This window comes from Amphiura filiformis, chromosome 6, assembly GCF_039555335.1.
Source record: "Amphiura filiformis chromosome 6, Afil_fr2py, whole genome shotgun sequence".
Classification (NCBI taxonomy): Eukaryota; Metazoa; Echinodermata; class Ophiuroidea; order Amphilepidida; family Amphiuridae; genus Amphiura; species Amphiura filiformis.
The window spans coordinates 34,276,851-34,299,364 of NC_092633.1; the positions used below are offsets into that span (position 1 = coordinate 34,276,851).

Consider the following 22,514-nt stretch of genomic DNA (forward strand, 5'->3'; position numbering starts at 1 on the left):
TGATAGGAAACGAGGTACATCATAGCAGCTCATAGCGGTACCTTATTTCTTATTATAAATAACAAATCGCTTGTCTTGGGTCACTGAAATTCCAGTGTAGTAATTGGATTCCTTGCCCCTATAATATACATAACATTTGTTACCACTGTTTTATTAGTTTTTGAGAAAAGTGCAAAAATAGACACAAATTTATCGAGGGGTGTAGTACCCCCTTAACCGCATGTTTTTCTTGACTAATGAAGACAATTAACATAAGGAACATTGCAAAGTAGACGTATGACATGTATAAGTGAAATTTTGAAAGATCAGATATTTTAATAATAAAAAAAAAAGGAAAAGATTTTCTTCCCACACCGGGAATCGAACCCGGGCCACGGCGGTGAAAACGCCGGATCCTAACCACTAGACCATATGGGATGTGATACTAGATATATGCTAAATACATTATTTATTTGCAATTTAATTACTAACTATGCGTTTCTGCAATTTTTACCTGTTTTTTGTTGTTATTATTATTATTATTAATTTTTATTATCCCACATGTAAAAAGTTTTAATAGAATACTGACACGCAGGCCTATATGCCCTTTTCGTTTTCAGCAGGAGAATTGTATTTTGTATTACAATTTTGACGAATATAAAAGCTATCAACATGCTTCATGGACCATGGAAGTACTACTCATGGTCAGTTTGTGAATATTGATTTTGGTCTAAAACCATGAAAACATCCATTTAATGGAGTTTATTTTAGGCCCTTCCCATGCTGCACAACAATGGAGTAGCAAAAATTGTAAGTCCTGTGTGTGATCATGCATCATTGATTAGGCCATTTCTCAAGTGCAGTAAAATATGTATAGGCCTATAGAAGTTTGCACTGTACTGTAGGCCTATAGACTGTGCCACATCTCTTGTATGCCTACAGGCCTATGAGGCTTTTTTTATTATTTCATTTTAAATGAAACTATTCTGCCAAAACGTTTCCATAGTGCCCCTGAAAGAGCCTTTTCCACCAATCCCTCCGAAATACCACCAGGAGCAGGCCCGTAAAATGATTGAGAAAATAAGCAAAAAATGCGAAAGCACATGTAGTAAGTAATTAAATTGCAAATAAATAATATGTTTAGCTTATATCTTATATATCCCATCCCATATGGTCTAGTGGTTAGGATCCGGCGCTCTCACCGCCGTGGCCCGGGTTCGATTCCCGGTGTTTGAAGAAAATCTTTTCCTTTTTTATTATCAAATTCCTGATCTTTCAGAATTCCACTTCATTCGCTGGTACTCTCAGGGTTCCTTGTGTTATTTTTTCTTCATGGCATGAGAAAGAAATTAAAAGAGGGTCGAAACTCCTAGTGCCACCGAATAGCCGAGATCATTATCTTGGTCAACGAACTTAACATGTACATTGAGCATAATCTACCAAAAACGTAAAAAGGGGCTTTTCACCCTTTTTAAAATTTCGTCCTATTTATGAAAATGTCTTCCTAAAATATGAAAAGGTCAGATACGAGTATCAAACTAAAGGCTTGGCTATAGGGACGGGTGGAATCATACAGGTCTTCATGATGATGATGCACAGTGTCATCGCCCCGATATCTTCATGGCAGAAACCGCCATGGTAGGTTGATCCACAGCCACGCATGGCCATTTTGTTGCGACCTGTTTAATAGATGTTTTTGAGACGCATAATGAGCCGAGGACATCCGACTAAGGCTATTGACAATAGCCTTGTGACTGACCGGTGTGAGCTTCTCTGTGTGTGAGTGAGCGTGGTTTGCGCCATAAGGTCAATAGGTCATCTGCTTTTAGACTGCCTCCACGAGTGGCCTACGCTAGCTGCGCTATAGTTCGGCACATATAAAATTGTTGTCAATTTTTGAGCTCAATACGCACGGCTCTTTCTCAATACGCAAGCTAACGACTATCATATCCTTTCAACACACATATTCAAGTGCAAGGAAATAAATATGGCTTCTTTAGAATAAAAAAATTACGGGAGATTATTCATCATTTTCTATCCCGGTATCCAAAGATTTATCGCCTGAATATCAAATCATGCATAGCACATTCACGTACATCATGCGCGGTTTTTTTTGGGGGGGCTTTTGGGGCGCCAGCCCCGGGAGTCAAAGTAGGGGGGCGGTAACAGGGCGGTAAAAACGAAGGGGCGGCAAAATGAATTAGCAAAGAAAAAGGGCGCCAAAATTGAAAAAGCATAAAAAATTTGAAAAAGGTTGCTTTTGGGACGCTAGCGCCTAAAATCCTTTTTTTTTGCTCTTCACTTTTTCAAACGACCGTGAAAAAAATTGGGTCAACCTTTTCGGGCTGTTAAGGAAGGGGCGGCAAAATTGTTTCTTCTTCAGCCCCCCGGGGTTGGGGCGGCCACGGTACGCCACTGTACATCGATCCCGGGTATTCATTGTACTATTTGTAGTGTCTCTGCTGTACAAAGTAGTTATTAACCAGGCGATGTCGGTGTGTGATGATGATGATGATGATGATTATTATGGATTATGATGATGATGAAAGAATTTTAAAAAAATCTATTCGTTGCTCCAAAAAAAATCATTCAAAATGAGTAGCAGTGGCGTAGCGTCATAGGGGCAGGGGGGTACGTTCCCCCAATCTGGACTTTAAAAAAATCCCATAGGAAAATTGCTGAAAAATGGCTTGTGCCCCCCCCCATCAGATCCGGTGCCCCCCAATCATGTTCGGTGCCCCCCCCCCCTCCCCCCATGTGATGACCCACGCCACGCCACTGATGAGTAGGCCTTATGATAGCAACAGCAAAATTGTGTTTTTAAGTTAAAATGACCAAATATGAGGTTATTGATATGGCCTAATCAATGATTTTGATTAAATGCTCTCAGATGAACAGTTCAGATCCTATTGCAAGGAAACGAAACTTGGGCCATAGGTGAAGCATGAAGGTCTTTACATTATGAAGATGTGTCACGTCACATAATTTCAAGGTCATTTCAAGGTCACTATAGGTCATTTGAGGTCAAATGTTTTCTTGAAATTTGGATTAAGTTGCTCTCAGGCTACGTATTTCGCCATGCTTTGACGTATCGAGCTGTAATTTTGAACAGTGATAGGGGCAAATGTGTCGAGCTGCTCAGTGATGGGGGAAAGTGCGGGAGGGCAGCAGAGTGGGCAGTACAGGTGGGGGAGGAAGGGGACAAGCCAGAAGAAAACAAGCAAAATGTGAACAAATTATCTGGAGGAGATCCGTATGGGGTACAGTGACATAACTTGGTGAGGATTAGCGCGACCAGAGGTTCTAGACCTGATTAGATTTTAAGGTCATTTGGGGTTATCCGGGGTCACTCAGGGGTCAAATTACTAAAAAACTGTCGTATGGGCACGAAACTTGGTGGGTAGGCCTACATTTAGAGTCGAATTTTTGGAAGGCCATTTCAGGGTCATCCGAGGTCACCCAGGGTCATCTGAGGTAAAGTTACTAAAACTGTCGTATGGGCATGAAACTTGGTGGGTACAGTCAACATATCACATCTAGAGCCAAAGTTTTGAAAGGTCATTTTGGGGTCATCCAGGGTCCCCAGGGGTCACCTGAGGTCAAATTACTAAAAACTGTGGTATGGGAACGAAACTTGGTGGGTACAGTCAACATTTAGAGTCAAGTTTTTGGAAGGTCATTTCGGTGTCATCCGAGGTCACCCAGGGTCATCTGAGGTCAAATTACTAAAAATTGTCAAATGGGCATGAAACTTGGTGGGTACAGTCAACATTTAGAGTCATTTTTTTGGAAGATCATTTCAGGGTCAAACAAGGTCACCCAGGGGTCATCTGAGGTCAAATTACTGAAAACTGTCGTATGGGCATGAAACTTGGTGGGTACAGTCAACAGTTAGAGTCGAATTTTTGGAAGGTAATTTAGGGGTCATCCGAGGTCACCCAGGGTTCATCTGAGTTCAAATTACTGAAAATTGCTGTATGGGCATGAAACTTGGTGGGTACGATCAACATTTAGAGCCAAATGTTTGGAAGGTTATTACGTGGTCATCCGAGGTCATCCAGGAGTCATTTGAGGTCAAATTACTAAAAACTATCATATGGGCATGAAACTTTGTGGGTACAGCCAGCATTTAGAGCCAAATGTTTGGAAGGTCATTTCGGGGTCACCATGGGTTGCAGGTTCATTTACTTCTACCAAAAGTAATTGCGAAAGCAGGCGGTTGCAAAAGCAGGCAAGCTCGTAGTTCGAGAACCGCCTTGTTTTTTAATATTATTGTTTTTTGGCAAAAAAAAAAAAGAAAAAAGAAAAAAGTTAGGGTCGGGCCTAATTTTAGGGTAGGTCGGGTTACAATTTTTAGGCTTTAGCTATTCTTCATACATAAACAGCTGTAAATTTTGTTTGATATAAAAGGCTTTGGAACTTTTTTTTTTTAAAGATTTATTTATGTTTATTTATTCTTTTTAATTTTATTGTTTTTTGGCAAAAAAAAAAAAAAAAAAGAAAAAATTAAGGGTCGGGCCTAATTTTAGGGTAGGTCGGGTTACGCCAATCAAACAATTTTTTATGCCTTAAATCGAGGGTCTTTCAGCACTGTTTTGTTAAGGGTCTTTCGAAGCTTCCGTTGTCCAAATACTGGGGTCTTTCCGGGGGAGCCTACCCAGAGCCTACCCGTATAGGGAATTTGTGTTAAGTGCCTCCCCCGGGCGGTGTTTTTCATGGTAATTTGACTGTCTCTCAAGTAGTAGTTTGATTTTTCCGCTTTAGCGATTTCTCCCTTTGTCTACTCTGACCCGGTCTATAGAAAGAGCATCCCCGTGTATTGTTGGTCTTAACAATTAGGCTGCCCAGCAACGAACAACGCTATCGCCGATCTCAAGTCTAGGTCTGAATGATTCGGGTGAATTATAAGGTCTACTAACTGTTTTGCACGGATCATTCCGGATCAAACCGATGATCATGTAGCGGGTTCTCGGAAGGATTCTTAATTACGATAGCTTACGATAAGGAAACGTATATTAGTCTCGTATTATGCACCGGATTATGCAGCTCACCATCTTTTACATATAACTTCGTTATGGCTGTCTGAAATGGTATGTAAATAAGACTAAATAAACCTATGACTTTACGACTTCTGTTTACATTACACATGCTGATATTTGTGTATGTCTAGATGTAAGGGACTGAATGTACATATTCACGGAAATTCACCTGTATTTCAGATATAGCCTATGGCATATCGAGCTATACTATTATATAGGCCAGTTTTGCTGTGAGAAAAATGTGATAAAAGTTATTTTCCTGCGTAAAATCTTAAAATAAAATAGTCATACGGGGCACTCTCTAAAGTGACGGACATTTTTAAATTTTTATCTGATAGAAAAGAAGATGATTCGAACTTGACCCGGATTCTAAATTGAAAAGGTATAGACCTACTAACACCTGCCTTGGAAACTAAATATTTGACATTATTTTAAGGTACTTCTGGGGATTGTCGCGATGTTTTAAATCAAATTAAATATAAAATTAAAGCGCAACTATTCGTCTCTCTGTCGCTACTAAATGTACACCGAGTGGAAAGAGTGAAAAAAAATAGTGAGAGAGTGAAATGGTGACAACTCTTTTATGAGTAGAAAAATATCACTCAAAAAGGATTGAAAAAAAGTAGTCTGTATACTCTCAAAAGAGTGAATATTGCCCGAAGAAAATATATTTGCTCTCATTTTAGAGTGTTTTCCACTCAAAAACGGGTTGTTCTTCGTTCAACTCCTTGAAAGAGTGGAAATTCACTCAAATACGAAATTCTTGTCGGGGTTCTTGCCCGGGGTTCTTGCCCGGGGTTCTTGCCCGGGGTTCTTGCCTTGAAAATTAACTGCACATACAATACGATCTCCTCTGTTCAGTTATGTCACAATCCTATTATACTGTAGCAAAAATCAAATTCAAATCAATGTGATTGCTATGTGTGCAAATAAAATATGTTTTGCCTTGTCCATTAAGTTTGTTATATTGATTTTTATGAATAAAAGATACAATTGCAGACGTAGGAATCAATTAATAATGACATATTATATGCCTATTATGTATCAGGGCCGAACTGCCATCTTCTGCCATGTTTGCTCAGGGCAACATTCAGGCAAAGACAGTTGTCTCGAAGTAAGAAAGAGGAAATACGGATAAAATTATTCCTGATTGCTTTGGTGTTTTTCAAGTCAGATGTTAGAAATTTAGAAATTGTGTCGCTCAGAATGTTTTATTAAATCTTGCTTGGTAATGTCGGCTGTAGGTAGGCTCCTTCGACGGATCACAAACCTGCTCACCGATCACGTCAGTCATCCGGGTGTCACCCAACTTTCATTTGGTAAGTGGGGACTGCATGTGGTGTGAGAGGCATAGGTGTTGCTTTTAAAACTTCTTTAAAAACATTTACATCACTTACATCAAAGCCACTTAAAAAGATTTGAGTGCAACTTAAACTGACAACTTGTGACACTAAAAATTCGATTTGTATTTATAAACCAGACTGACTGCACACCCTCGACTTGCTAATTATATACCGTAAAACCTTGTCTACAAGCATATATAGGCCTATGCCTCTAAACGGTTTTTTTTTAATGCAAGAGACGAGAGGCAGAAACTCTCCACAAAACTCTCCACAACAACATTATTTGGAGTTTGAACAACTATATTACTGATATAGGGGACTGTACAAACACGTATTATCGTAAGACCAATCTATTGTAATGTGTTTGTGGAGGGTAGCCTATTTGCCTTTCGTCTCTTTCGTCAAAAAATACCTCGTTTAGAGGCATATATGCTTGTAGACGGGATTCTACGGTATACGGTACTGTCACATACACTGACAATTCTAAAGACACTCATTGGTCATACATGTCATGATGTAGAGATGAAGTTATGCCAGTTGCAGCATCGAGTTGATTGCAGACCATAATGTGCTTCACTCCAAAAAGCACAAATCGCTAAGAGGAAGCACCACCAGAGCAGTTCTTCTGGGGTAAACCAAACCTGCCTGGTTATCAAATTAATTAGTGACAAGCTTACCTCTGAATTTGACAGGTGCTAATTGATGCAATAACATTAAAACAATTAGCACTGGTCAAACTCAGACATAACCTTGTCACCGATCAATTTGATAACCAGGCAGGTTTGGTTCACCCCAGAAGAACTGCTCTGGCGGGGCTTTCTCTTTAAAATAAAATGACTCTGAATACATAAAGGTGAGGGATGTTATGTGATATTTATAAATGGATATAGGCCTAATGAGAAAGAAGCGCAATAAGGACACACGATTAACGGATGAAGAACTATATATATTTCCACAGCTAATAACCACATATTTTTGATGATTTTTCTTAGTTTTTTGAAAGTGTTATTACCCAGATTCTAAAAGCTTCTAAAGGATGATATATATATATATATAACTAGGGATAATGACGTGTCCTTTATATTAAAATATCTACAGCCTACAGTAGGGATATCACATATCAGATATGAATTATTAATGTAATATTGTATTGTAATCATTACTTGACATTTGTTGGTTGTCCTTGCTTTATCGATTCGGTTTGTTAGCTTTTGTTTGACCGTAGACTTTACGGTCCACGTCTCAAATCCAGTTTACCGAGAACGCTCAAAGACCCGTACCGCGTGTGTTGTGTTGAATTCTTACGTTTTACATGTAAAGATGAACTGATCTATTCTCATCTTCTCTGATCTGATTAATTGTTTTCTGAATAAAAACACATCACAAGAAGCATGATGCAGTCATGTCTACAGTAGAATTCATTTCGACCTTTGCAGGACTTAAACCCCATTAAAAGCTATTAAACCAAGATAACACTCATTGAAAACAGCTCAACTGATTAAATCAGATCTTCTCTGGTTGTGCACATGTGTCTGTTTTATATGTGCGGTATCGCAATGAGCTGGTATTATAGCTTCAGTTGGTTCCCGATCATAGTTTTTTTACTTCACCCGAAATTATTGGGGTGGGCCGGGGGCAGGGTGGGGCTAAAAATTAGGGGCCGCAACTAACTCTAGCCCCGGTTCTTCTTCATCTTAGTCCCCAGTTCCAGAGCATGTGGCTCAATATAGTATGCTCGGATACATTCCTTTTCTTTCTTTCTGTGTTAACATTCATTTTGACTTCATTTGTCTCCTTTCTATCCCTTTTACAGAAAAATAAGAAACACTACATCCACACATTGACGATCTGTTAATTTCCTAATGGGATATGAAGATAATAGCCAAAATATGACTGCAGAAACCGAGAAACCGAAGCCTGAGTATGGTGGATTAAACCAACTTCAGATATTTATCCAAGGAGAATATATAAAGGAAACAAGAGCCGGTGTTGATGCTCTCTTGGATACATTTCATGAACTTTTAAAATTAGAAACTAACAACTTCGCTAAAACTGAAGATGCCGTGGAGTCGCTGCAGGGACGTTTAAAAGAGATAGTAAGTGTTTTATTTATTAATTTCTATTAGCAGATAAACCAATGTGAAGATGGTGAACTTAATTTATATTTAACGAGCGTTGTCAAAATTAAACCTGAAAATATTGTTGAAGTCAAAATGTACACGTATAAAGAGGAAGCCCTGCCAGAGCAGCTCTTCTGAGGTGAACCAAACCTACCTGGTTATCAAATTAATCAGTAACAAGGTTAGTGGATTTGACAGGTGCTTATTAATGCAATAACATTAAAACACCAATTAGCACCTGTCAAATTAAGAGATAACTTTGTCACTGATTAATTTAATAACCAGGCAGGTTTGTGGTATGGGTTGAGCATGTATGAAAATTAACCATGTATTTTAAAGATTACTATATTTGGTATCAATAATGCATGTTCAATGTATAAACGTATAGGAGAATAGTACATATGCATGATATTCTATAATGTTGAAATTTCATTTTACAAACATACTTTATGAAAACGGAATTCTATATTATGAAAAATAATGATGCTTGTATTCGCTGTCTTAGTGCACGTTAATTAGGCAAAAAAACATTGTTTGTTTGTCCACGTCCGACCGACCGTGTACTCTGGTCCCGACCGTGTCTTTTTTTTTTTTTTAATTTGCGTTGAATGTGCTAGTAAAACAGTGGTTAGTATAAATTTAAAGAAAGAGAATGTAAAGAAAATGAACAGTATAACATGCAGAACCATCTCAAGAGTTAAACCAGTAAATAGTGCGGTGTGTTTTGACTTATTTACCAGTCTTCAAATTGTCAGTTTCAAGTGCAATATCTGTAAAAAAAAAAAATCCGACCTACCGACCTCAATGTTTCATAAGCCTCTATGGACAAACAAACTTTTTTTTTTTGGCCTTAGTATCCATTGGTTACTGGTTCAAGCCTGGGCTCATACACCTGCATATTCCGAATTTTGATATGCCTTAGTAGGTTTGGTGTTACGATCATTTCGATCAGTGGTTCGTAACGAAGAAAGCGTGAGCCACTTGACCTAGCAACGGTCATATTCTAATGTGCACTACGACAGCGAATAGTCGTCTCAGACGCTGATTTATTGATAGCTCACTCTGTAAAAATTTAGAGTTACAGATAAATAAAAAGAAAAAAACTACCGTAACAATTCGTTTCCGCAAGGCACATACATGTATGCTTATTAACTAATTTTTACGGTATAATTATGCGCACAACATTTATTCACGTACAACTTGTTTCATTTCAGGAAAACGAATGCTGGAGTCGTGTTAGATCTGAATATATATCGAAATTAAACGTAGAAGATGGCGAGGAGCAGCCGTCAAGTTTGGCAGAGATGGTGGTTACATTAACAGAGAAATTAGATAAAATTAAAGATGGACTTGAAATGAAAATTCAGGTAATAACGCTTTGCCATTTTAAAATATTTTTAGATCCTTTATACGAGTAGTATACTTTTTTTGCTGTTGTTTGGGGAAAATCTATCTTCAATACAAAAGGTCACATTTTTCATATGATCGTCGGCTTTTCATTCCAGCTATACATACACATTAAGTACGGTATATATTATTAGATTTATAAAGTTTACTTCGGGGGCTGTTAAATATAAAAACCATTAATTTTTAATAATTTGCCATAAAATGTGTATTATATCGCGAATGTCAAAAAAAAACATATGTCGATATGTCTGATGTGCTCTCATGTCCCACAGAAAGTACGTGAAAATGTCGCTATCCGAGCCCTTAATGTGAAAATCTATCATTTTTGTTATATGCGGAGAAAGATCTAATAATACTCACTAAAATCAAATATTAATTTCGTCCATGTTTACCATTGCACCACGTTAATTATTGCACATTTATTTTTTTAATTACATTTCAGAGTATTCTCTACCAAGAAGAAGAATACAAAACGGAAATACGCAATCTCAAACGTAAGTTTACATAAAAAAGACCAATATTGTTATACGTATGCAGGTTTATTGTATATTATTTATTCTTTTTAAGGTGGGTCGGATGGCAGGAGCTATCTTGTCCAGTTTTAGCCATAAAAACTGCAGTGCACTTCTTCATTTTAATACATTGATCTTGTCAGTCAAGGAATCCAATACTATACTATTACTATATATGTTTTGGGATCCAAGGCCAAGACGAAAGTGTTGGGTGTTTCCCCCACCACGAGAAAAATCATGGATATTGGGGCAGACACGACGCCCCTTATGTCAACCCTTGGGATTCCTTAGAACTCATGCCTCTTCTCTTGAGTGTCAGCTTTACTTATCTCAATATTTGAACGCAATTAAAATAGCCCTCCGACTCGCCTTAAAGAATACTCGTTTGTCGTGATTCAATTGGTCCTTTTTGGTTAATATAAGCTGGAAATTGTTTGACGACATCAACGATGAGAGGATTGATGGATGGATGGATGGGTGGATGGGGTGGGTGGGTGAATGGGTGGATGGATGGATGGATGGATGGATGGATGGATGGATGGATGGATGGATGGATGGATGGATGGATGGGTGGATGGGTGGATGGGTGGATGGGTGGATGGATGGATGGATGGATGGATGGATGGATGGATGGATGGATGGATGGATGGATGGATGGGTGGATGGGTGGATGGGTGGATGGATGGATGGATGGATGGATGGATGGAGGGATGGATGGATGGAGGGATGGATGGATGGATGGATGGGTGAATGGGTGGGTGGGTGAATGGGTGGATGGATGGATGGATGGATGGATGGATGGATGGATGGATGGATGGATGGATGGATGGGTGGATGGGTGGATGGATGGATGGATGGATGGATGGATGGATGGAGGGATGGATGGATGGAGGGATGGATGGATGGATGGATGGGTGAATGGGTGGGTGGGTGAATGGGTGGATGGATGGATGGATGGATGGATGGATGGGTGAATGGGTGGATGGATGGATGGATGATGGATGGATGGATGGATGGATGGATGGATGGATGGATGGATGGATGGATGGATGGGTGGATGGGTGGATGGGTGGATGGATGGATGGATGGATGGATGGAGGGATGGATGGATGGATGGATGGGTGAATGGGTGGGTGGGTGAATGGGTGGATGGATGGATGGATGGATGGATGGATGGATGGATGGATGGATGGATGGGTGGATGGGTGGATGGATGGATGGATGGAGGGATGGATGGATGGATGGATGGGTGAATGGGTGGGTGGGTGAATGGGTGGATGGATGGATGGATGGATGGATGGATGGATGGATGGATGGATGGATGGATGGGAGGATGGATGGATGGGAGGATGGACGGATGGGAGGATGGATGAAGGATGGATGGAGGATGGATGGAGGATGAGCATGATGGCGATGATGATGACGAGGTTAACGATGATCTATTTTGATGATAATATTAACCTCGCTATGTCAAAGATACTAATTTTTGTATATCATTTTAATTCTAATTCATCAAATAATAGAACAATTAGCAGAAGAAAGACACAATATCGTTGAAATGAAATGGAAACGACAGAAAGACATGGAGGACGCAAGTGTAGATCAGTTATCAAAGGAGATTCTTGTTCAACAATTGGAGGAGAAACGGGATTTGATTGCTGAGTAAATATTCTTATTTTCATTCCTATCTTGCTCATTGTAGTTAGAAATCTGTTATTTAGAGCCCTTAACTAGGTTTTATAGTTTCAATATTTCGTCAACATCTTACAAGTTAGGCCTAAGTTAGGTAAAAAAAATATTACCCTTAACTCTTTACGTTTATTTTCATACTCGCGCATGATAACACAAGAGCTTTGAGAAAACGAGACATGATAGCTTTAGATTCATTATCCAGAACATGTATACTGACTAAAATCAGTCTTTACAAAGATTTGCGAGCTCAACTTTTCCGAAGTGTGTAAATAAGCCTAAATAATTAAATTTGACTTCAGTTTTATTCAGTGTTCATTAGGCCTATAGTATACTCAATCTTTTGGCAGGGAAATCACATTACATCCTCTGCTTTACTTGAAAGTTTCTATCTAACAAACATGACAAATGAAAAAGGAAAGCCAAACATTATAAAGTTGCTGAATGTTAAGAAAATTACATACATTTGGGACGTCATATTTTAGTAATGAATGTTAAGAAACTTGAAACGTGACATACAATTTAGTTACGGAATGAAGACTGTAGAGACAAAACTGACTGAGGAAAAAAGTGAGCAGAACAGAGGAATAAAGAAGGGAAATAATGAAGTTAACGCATTAACAGTTATACAAACATGAAAAGAAAAACTGATCGAAATGAGGAAGGGAATTGGGTACCAAAACTTAATTATTAAGGGTAGACGAGGTATTGTTGGTCGAAGCAACCTAAAAATCGATTTTCATTATCTAGAATAGATCAATATATTATTGAAAAATAACACCTTGATGTTTTGCAAAAGTTCATTCTACAAATCGTATACTTAGCAAACTTGCTTAATTTATTGTTGTTAATGAGTTATGTACGTTTTACAAAAGTGTTGTTGTTTCAGCCCTTTTTACAATGATAACTCAAGAACCGCAGCACCTATAAAAGTATATCTGTAATATTTTAATTCTTCTACACACTCGCTATGAATTGAGCAATGCAGTTTTTGCCAAAGCTCACTACCATTCGTAAGATGTTGTGAACTACCAAATCACAACAGTTTAAAATAATTAATAACCTTAACCGATTAAAACTGTCATTTTTTTTAGATTACAAAGAAGTAGTACTGTACAACTCTGGGAAAAGGAAAAAGAGAAGGTATTAGCTAAGGCTAAAGAAAGGGAAGAACAAATGAAATTAGAATACGCAGAGTTGAAACAGACTTACGATGAACTAAGGGATAGAACTACGAAAAGAATAAAGGCAAGTATAACATATTTTTATCCAAAAAGAATATTCTGAAATTTCGAAAATAAGCAAAATATGGTTTAAGAATACAGTTCCACCGACACAGAAATATACACAAGTTAATAAGATTTTGAAATACAAATAATGCTGAAACAAATGACTTTCCAACACTACTACCAGTTTTTGAATTATTTTTCAATCATTTTGTTATGTTTCATTTTGGCTATATCAGTTATTAATTTTACGTCGATATTTTGTATATTTTTATACAGGGATATAATGTCATTGTAATAGATAACCTAACACAGAAAGCAATGTTCTTTGTAAGTGGTCCAATAATAATATAAAATTGGATCGGTTGAGCCCATATTTATTGGTCGAGCTTTGAGTTTTAACGGCGAGTCCAATATTTTAAAACTCATATAGCGAGACCAATAAATATTGGGCGTAAAACATCCAATTTTATCATTATTATGTTTTGGATCCAATATTTTCACACACTTGGATTCATCAAAACATAATAATTGTAATTGTTGGACCAGATACAAAGAACCTTGTTTACTGTGTTTATTCTACCGATCCTGGTGACGCTATATAAAGAGTAAAACAAAAATAACTACCCATTTGGATTTGTTTCTATATTTCAAAAAGTATCAATTGGATTTTTTTTTTTTGCATTGATCATCAGCAGACTCCGGATTTCATACCTGTAGTTGACTTCATGCTTGAATGAGCATACGTTAATTTTTAAAAAGTTTCAAAAAGTTAGTATCAAGTACTCGATTATAATGCACGTTTTCCTGATACCGGGTGCTCGATATTATAATCCAAGTGTACTTGCTAATAATGCAAGTTTTCCTGATACCGGGTGCTCAATATTATAATCCAAGTGTACTTGCTAATAATGCAAGTTTTCCTGATACCGGGTGCTCGATATTATAATCCAAGTGTACTTGCTAATAATGCAAGTTTTCCTGATACCGGGTGCTCAATATTATAATCCAAGTGTACTTGCTAATAATGCAAGTTTTCCTGATACCGGGTGCTCGATATTATAATCCAAGTGTACTTGCTAATAATGCAAGCTTTCCTGATACCGGGTGCTCGATATTATAATCCAAGTGTACTTGCTAATAATGCAAGTTTTCCTGATACCGGGTGCTCGATATTATAATCCAAGTGTACTTGCTAATAATGCAAGTTTTCCTGATACCGGGTGCTCAATATTATAATCCAAGTGTACTTGCTAATAATGCAAGTTTTCCTGATACCGGGTGCTCGATATTATAATCCAAGTGTACTTGCTAATAATGCAAGTTTTCCTGATACCGGGTGCTCGATATTATAATCCAAGTGTACTTGCTAATAATGCAAGTTTTCCTGATACCGGGTGCCTGATTATAATGTAAATGCCTGATTGCAATGAACATGAACATCAACGATAGAGTGAGTGGATAGTGATTCTACTTGAACATCCTCCTGTAAAAGGATACTCATTTTTGTGACTTTTATTTTACTTTACTTTACAGGACTTAGAAGATAAAGTAAATATGGGCAAAATGAAAACACTCGGCAAATTAACACCGAGAACCGGTAAGTGTATGAAATATAATTATATATATTATCAAGCATATGTCGTGGTATACTAAATCCATCACTGATTCAACCGAACGAATACATCATGCAACACTCCCAAGTTTTATTTTGTAAGTCATTTACTGGCTGTTAAAAGCTTTAAAAATTTGAAATGAAAAATTCAACTTAAAATGTAAAGGACTTGGATTTACTCTCATTCTTAAGGATTTACAATGTTTTAAGTCCTAAAAGTTTAGTCACTCTTATAAAAAATAAATCTAATAGGGCTTGAAGAATAATCATTGGCTTAGTCGGGGGTGGTGGGAGTCAGCTGCCCCCTCCATGGGCAACGTGCCATAATATTTTCAATATTTTCCTTCCCTACACTCATAGAAATTGTTTCTTTGGCATTACTCAGTAAGTTGATGTAAGTCGTTGCGTCAACTTTCCGAGTAATGCCAACGCGTACAATTTTGAGTAACACTGACTCGATATCATTATGTTGGTCGCACTCATTTGCACTTACTTTATTGAGTTGTTACAACTCAGAAAATGAAACTAGCCTAGGTTAGCATAATTTTCTAGAGGTGTACTATAGTATACAAAATTTTGCACTGATTACAAAAATAAATATTTGAATACTGCTAATTGTGCAGAAAATGATCCAATTACGTGAAATTGGAATAACTCAAAACAATAAGTACCAGTAACTTAATATGAACGAGTTACATCAACTTACATGTTGAGTTACAATAACTCAACTAATTGGTTCTTTGAACCTTGTTTATTTTTCTAAGTTCCCTGAACTTGAATTCAGAAGTTGGCATTACTTAAAAGTTGACGCAACGACTTACATCAACTTTTTAAGTAATGCCAACAAAGTTGATTAGTTGACGGAACTTTTTGAGCTTTTTCAGCATTTTTAAAGTTCGGATAACTAAAATGAATTTTGTTTTGGCAACTTTTACACTATTTTTGAGTTGTTCAAACTTACTCCTTTTGAATTGCGCCAACAAGGCGAACAAGATACGAGGGTTGGTCAATAATATCCCGCAACCATTATTTATCTCCGCTCATGCATGACTTAGATGACTGTTACTTACGATCAATAAAGTTTGTACCTTTGTCTTTCAAAACACACAGCAATTAGTATCAGAGTACCTTTAATTACGTAATCTCATTTGCATAAAGTCATTGCCATATGTACACTGACAATTGTCAACATTGGCGGGAAATTTGAATTGTAGTTGAGGAACGTGTAATAAAAAGAAGCAGAAGTAAGAAACAAAGCAATTTACAAGCCTTATTTTTGGTATGAGGTAATCTGAGTATATTCAATTGATAATTGTGAAAGAAGAAATGTATCCGTCAACAGATCAGGAAAGGGACTGTCTTTGAATTTCACCAAAAATAGGCCTTAACGACAAACAAAAATGGTGTGAAAATCTGGAGAAAAGAGCCCACACGGTAGAAGAAAGAATCCAAATTATCTCCAAAATAAAACAAAAACAAATATGATTATTGATATGGTATGAGAGATCATAGTCAAGACCAGGTCAAGACAATAGAATTTGTTGCAATAAAAATAGAAATGTGCGCATGCGTAGATGGTACGCATGATTGAAAGTACCAAAAATGTATGAAAAAAGTAAAATTTCATCAAAAAAGCGCTAAAAATATGACTAATACAAGGTTTGTGGAACAGTAGCTGTGTGAGTGAATTGCTATACCAAGTCTTATGCTAGAATTAGACATACCTTTCGAAATTCAAATTTCTTATTCAATCCAGAGTCTCTCTATCGTGTGCTACTTTGATTACAAAAACAAGACCTTTTGAAAACAAAGGTTTATTAAGAAAGAAATGTTTGTGATTTCACCACTGGGATCTCCCTTTTTAATAATCAGTAGATACCCAATCAAACCAGGTATCATTTGTTAAATTTTGTCATCGATTAATATTTCTATCTCTTATTATGTAAAGAACAATAGGTGATTAAGCCTACTCAAAATTGGAGATATTCAACACGATCTCTTTTCTTTAATAAAAATGGTATAGATCTAAAAAGAGTACAACATCATTCCTATGTTATCGGTCTACAAAGTTGCAAAAACCGCGCCAGATTCCATACTTTTATTCTCGAGATATTTGGAATTATGTAACAATACCTCAATTTGGCGCAAGATTGTCTTGACTATTTTTCACCATAAATCAGGCAGTGCCCGTACACTATTGTGTTTATGCTAATGTCATTACGTAATCAAGTATTCAGCATCGCTAATACATATTTGTTTTGAAAGACAAAAGTACAAACTTGTATTTAGCGTAAGTAACAGTCATCCAAGTCATGCATGAGCGGAGATACACCATAGTTGCGGGAACTTATTGACCAGCCCTCGTATGAGTGTATTAAACCTTTTTTTGCCCACTTTGGTCAAATAGTTTATTTGAAAGTCGATTCCTTCTGGACAATCCTGGCTACACCACTGGAAATAAGTTGTTTTCATGTCTTCTACAGAATGGGAAGCCGATAATGAGAATTTAAAACGTCAAATCTATATGAAACATATGGATTTAACCAAGATCGAGCAAGAGATTGTGAAACAACAGAAACTCTACGCGGGTTGTGTGAAAGGAATCAGGCGGGACTTCAAGTAAGTAACGTATTAAAAAAACGAAATGATAAAACACCTTAAAACCTCGTCTACAAGCATACAGAGTGCTTCTGATGAAAGCTAAATTAATTAGTTTGGGCAAATAAATTACAGATCCAATCATATACAAACAAGTATTATTGTAAGACCAATCTATTATATTGGCATATTTACTCTTGTGTCGTATTAATTTAGCTTTCATCAAAAAACTATATATGCTTGTAGACGAGGTTTTACCGTATATAAGTTACATATTTTACCGATTGGAAAAGTAAGTTACAAAATGTTACCGATTGGAAAAGATTGGAAAAGATGATAATCATGCTAAATCAATACTGAGATAATCAAATGAAAAAACAAAATATATTTTTGCCATGCTTAGCGTATTTCAGGAATTAAATTTACATACAACCATTCCATGCGTTTTGACACCAAATAAATTGTTAATTTTATACAAAAATGAAATTTTTTTAGCATATCAGCAATTAGTAGAGGTATTACCAAACGAATAGGTATGCCATACATTTACCTTCGAGACACCTGGTAAATGTAATTTATTCTTTGATTTTCTTCTATTTTCTTCTATATCACCAAACGAATAGGTAGGCCATACATTTACCTTCGGGACACCTAGTAAATATAATTTGTTCTTTGATTTTCTTCTATAGAATTATAACAGAACGTCAAGAAAGCGGGAAGATAGCTGCCGAGGATATTCGTAAATTAAGAGCGATATTGGAGTCAATATTTAAAGGAGCTTGTGATGGGAGATTAGAACAGACCAAAGCCGACTTACCACTACATTACTTTGCCGTAGACGAGGTAAATTTTGTTAAGTTTTCTTTCTTTTCTGTTTTTGCATATGAACATCCGTGTTAGTCTTTGTGGGATGGGACCTGAAACCAACCCCCAAAAGAAATTTTTAACCCAACCCAAACCCTCCCCAAAAAGTGTAAAATTGAAAATGGTAAACACAAAAGTTTACCTTAATTTTGGGCTAAATTGATTTTGTGTCGTGCTTCCCGCGCAATAACAGATCAAAACGATACCCACCGGGATTTTTTTGTCTTTGCCCCCTCCAATACTTGTAACTCCAAAGGATGTCTTTTTACAAAGACCACAATTATTCTGTGCACCACCAAAAACACAGCAACAAATAAACAAACAAACACACAAAGATCGGATGCCAACGTCATTTATTTTAATTTTACCTTTTTTTTACTAAGAAATGTTATGTTAAAGATGAAAGAGTGTTAATTTTGAGGCTAAATTGACTTTCTCTTTTCAGGACATTACAGGACATCCTATAAAGAAATTGTCCAAATTAAGGTAAGCATTAAATTTTTTTGTTATCACCCTGTATATAGCTTTACGAATTCATAATTGGTCGTTTACGACGTGACTATGAACACTTAAATATGGGGGGAGGGGGAGGTCCACCTACCCATCCAATCACCAAAAGCCAAAAAGGTTTACTTTGCGAGCGTAAAAGGTTATTTATGCTTTTTCGGCACGTTCAAAAAGGTCAAAATTAGAATTTTATGGTCTCTTGGTCAAAAATCCCAAAAGATTGGGAAAAGGTCCAAAAATGTCATCCTGTACGCCCCTGAACTTGATTGATTGAATCTTGAAGAGCAAATTCTACCGTATTCAAGCAAAATGGTGACGAGTGAATACCCGGTTACTTTTATAATATTTTTCTTTAAGTTATTTTTTGAACATTTGCTACTCCTGGTGTGTTAATACCTCGTTTATTCTGAGCTTTTAACACCTGCTTAGGGTTGGAAACAAATCCGATAACATCCACTCCATAGTTTAGATACAAGTGAGGGATTTATATATTTGATGTTCAGTGTATGAAACCACAATGACTTCTATACCAATGACTTTCCTCCATTTTAGGCTTCAACCTGTTCCGGTCAAACTTGATGTAATCGAAGAAACATTACCCGAGGGTCAAGAAGCAAGGAGGCAATCCCGAGTTTGGTCCTACAATTCATCCAGCGCCGAACGCCCAGTCGTGACCCAACGTCAAACATTATCTCGCATCTCTGATGACGATTCGGCAACTAATCATAATTCGAACTCATTGAAAATGAATGGATCCAGTGGAGTGAAAGATAGTTATCATAATGGAGAGATATCACCAGAAGGCACTTCGTCGAGTGATGGTAACGTTTGCTCATGAACAATTTACCTCTGAGTGGCCACAGCCCGTAGAAAGACAATACTATCAGTTTCAAATTAGGATTAGGCAAATAATGTTATCATTTCATTTCTTCAAATTCATTTTCTATTTGATTGATTTGTAACTTGTTGCGTCATCAAAATTTTGAAACCCTTTTTCTATATTTTATCTTATCACTTTCATTTTGTAGAACAGTGGCGGCGGAAGCATTAAAATTTAGGGAGATTTCTCGTGAAATGCATGATTTTTTTTCAATTTACGGCTATTTTTTTGCAGATATAAGTATATCTGATAATGAAAAAGTAAAACGTGTCTCCTTAGACATGTATAACATTAAGTAATGCAAACTACAGTATAGAGTGCAATGAAAAGATAAAGGATTTCATTGGTGTAAGGTGTAGGTGATTTTGAAGATAAAATTGAGCATCTGTTTTGTTTCCAGCCCATCCTGATCTTACAGATGAAGATGGCATCTTAGATATGGAGTTGACAAAAAAGCACTTCCCCTTCTTGACAGAACAAGAGGTTAGTAAACACAACCCTATATCATTGTATACCCATCACACCCACCCCCAGACCCACCCTCCGCACACACAAGTATATAGATAAGGGCACTCGCAGATGGTGGTAAGAAAGTATTACTATCAATATCGTCACAATGAGAGAAGTATAGTTTTTCCATAACCTAGATACATATGTACAATTGTATAATGTGTTCGCAATACAATGTTTAAAAAATATAAAACACTAGCAACTAAAAGAAGAAGTATCCCCTCTCTCCCCTCCCTTTCCTCCTCCCTCTCCCTCTCAGGCTCTCTTCCCCTTCGTCTCCCCCTCTCTCCACTCCCCTCTCGTTCCTCTTCTCTTTCTCTCTCCTCTTTTCTCTCCTTTTTGTCTATTAATTACCATATCCCCATCTCTCTTTGCCAATTTATCTCCCATTCTCATATATTTTTTGATACCTCACCTTTGTGATACCATAACTTCATGATTTACGTGTTAAATGTGTGTTTTTTTAAATGTATTTTACATTTCTGATTCATTTCCAATCATTCCAGATCAAGGATCATTACGAACAATTCCAAAACTACGATTCCAACGACGATCGTACGTTAGACTTTGTAGAAATGTTGCAGGCAATCCGTGGCACTGTTGGGGACTACTTCAAACCTAGACAAATTAAGGTTAGTACAATAATTATGTGTTTGTATTGTACTTGCCATTTGTGTTTAATAGCATGTAGGCCTATACATGAACCTAAAAAGTAATCATTTATATACTACTTTTTAAGTTTTCCCTTCTTGATCCTTCCCCGAAATTTTGTCTAGTATTCAATCTTTATGTAGACTTTTGTAATAAAAAAGGAAACAATCACATTGCTATCATAAAACCAAGAATATAACCATGCCTGATATCTTTTTGATGATACAAAAGTTCAAAATAAAATTCATGTCACAATAACAATCTCGCTTATTCAGAGGATTTATAGAACAAGGGGGAGCGGGGGGACTGACCACCCACCCACTGAATATTTTAGGGATAAATGGGGACGGCAAAGAGTAAAGTGTCCTTACAATGACCAAAAATGGAACAAAAAATTGACAAACTTTGCCCCCTCGTACTAAAATCCTGGTTACTCTACTGGGAACAATCATATTGTCAAGCTATTTTAACCCAAAATGAAGGTGCATTTTGGTATTTGATGGACCGGTTTGGCGTAACTTTATACCTTTCAATGGTTTTAGTTTATAGCTATCCGTATTGCTCTATTCCTGTTTAACACGAATTTCACTTGTTTAACACGAATTTCATCTCTTTGTCATTTCAGGAAGCAATTGCAGAAATTGACGTTGATCGTTCAGATTCAGTTGACTTTTACGAGTATCTGAGAATAGCTGCTCTTTTATTGAAGAAAGCGGGAAAATCAGAAATCTTCAGAAGTGGACTTGTAAAGGATGCAGGCAATTCCATGTCGCGAGTGTGCTCAATCCAATAGTATAAAACGCATAATTGCTCGGTACCTGTAATTGAAAACAGACCAGGCAGGCATACATAGCAAAAATCTGATTCCTACTGCAACTTGTCATCTAGGACCCCCGGTCCCCGCACTCCGTGCATCCTCGGGTATTCATGCTCGTCGAAAATTTCGCGAAATAAGGGGTGTTTTCAGATGAAGAAACGCGATTCGCGAAACATACAAAATAAGGGGTGTTTTTTCAAACCACGTGTTCGCGAAATTGAAAAAAAAAGGGTATTTTCATCGAGCAGCCTACGTGTAATACTGCCAGAAAAGGGTATATTAGAAATATCGTTCGCGTTTTAGCGAAAATAGGGGTATTATCGAAGGGCAAATAATTCGCGAAATCACTAAAAAAGGGGTGTTTTCCCCTAAAAACTTCGCGAAATGAGATGCAAAAGGGGTGTTTTTAAAGTTCACCGACAAGCATGAATACCCGCGGATGCACGGAGTGCGGGGACCGGGCTAGGACCACATTGGAACTCCGTTAGTTGCAAGTCTTTTACTATGGAAGTCATCGACCTCAGCCTTGCGGGGCTTACAGCGTATATTATATTTTTAGCATTGCGGTCTCCTGGCTGGTGAACCATAAGTTTGGGATGAAACATAGATGAACGAAATTAGAAACCAAGTATTTTGCAGCATTATTCATAACACACATGAGAGGAGTGTAATCATTAATTTTAAACTTTTTAAGGGTTCTATTTTTGCACTAATTTTGGACCATCCTTTTATGGGCATAATTCTTAAATGTAATTTG

The 22,514-nt window shown here is 37.1% G+C and overlaps 1 protein-coding gene and 1 non-coding gene across 2 annotated transcripts; one reads left to right on the top strand and one right to left on the bottom strand.

Annotated features, from left to right (window-relative positions):
* Positions 1-345: 345 nt before the first annotated feature.
* Positions 346-417, bottom strand: Trnae-uuc (transfer RNA glutamic acid (anticodon UUC)). Its single transcript has one exon. It is a non-coding gene; the product is annotated as a tRNA-Glu (tRNA).
* Positions 418-8,209: 7,792 nt separating this feature from the next.
* LOC140155325 (uncharacterized) lies at positions 8,210-21,826 on the top strand. The gene is made up of 13 exons (XM_072178116.1): positions 8,210-8,457; positions 9,696-9,848; positions 10,331-10,382; positions 11,924-12,062; positions 13,184-13,337; positions 14,852-14,915; positions 17,414-17,549; positions 18,218-18,371; positions 18,838-18,878; positions 19,452-19,720; positions 20,180-20,262; positions 20,796-20,921; positions 21,566-21,826. The coding sequence occupies exons 1-13, from the start codon at positions 8,224-8,226 to the stop codon at positions 21,731-21,733; spliced, it is 1,773 nt and encodes a 590-aa protein (XP_072034217.1). The 5' UTR covers positions 8,210-8,223; the 3' UTR covers positions 21,734-21,826.
* Positions 21,827-22,514: the final 688 nt, after the last annotated feature.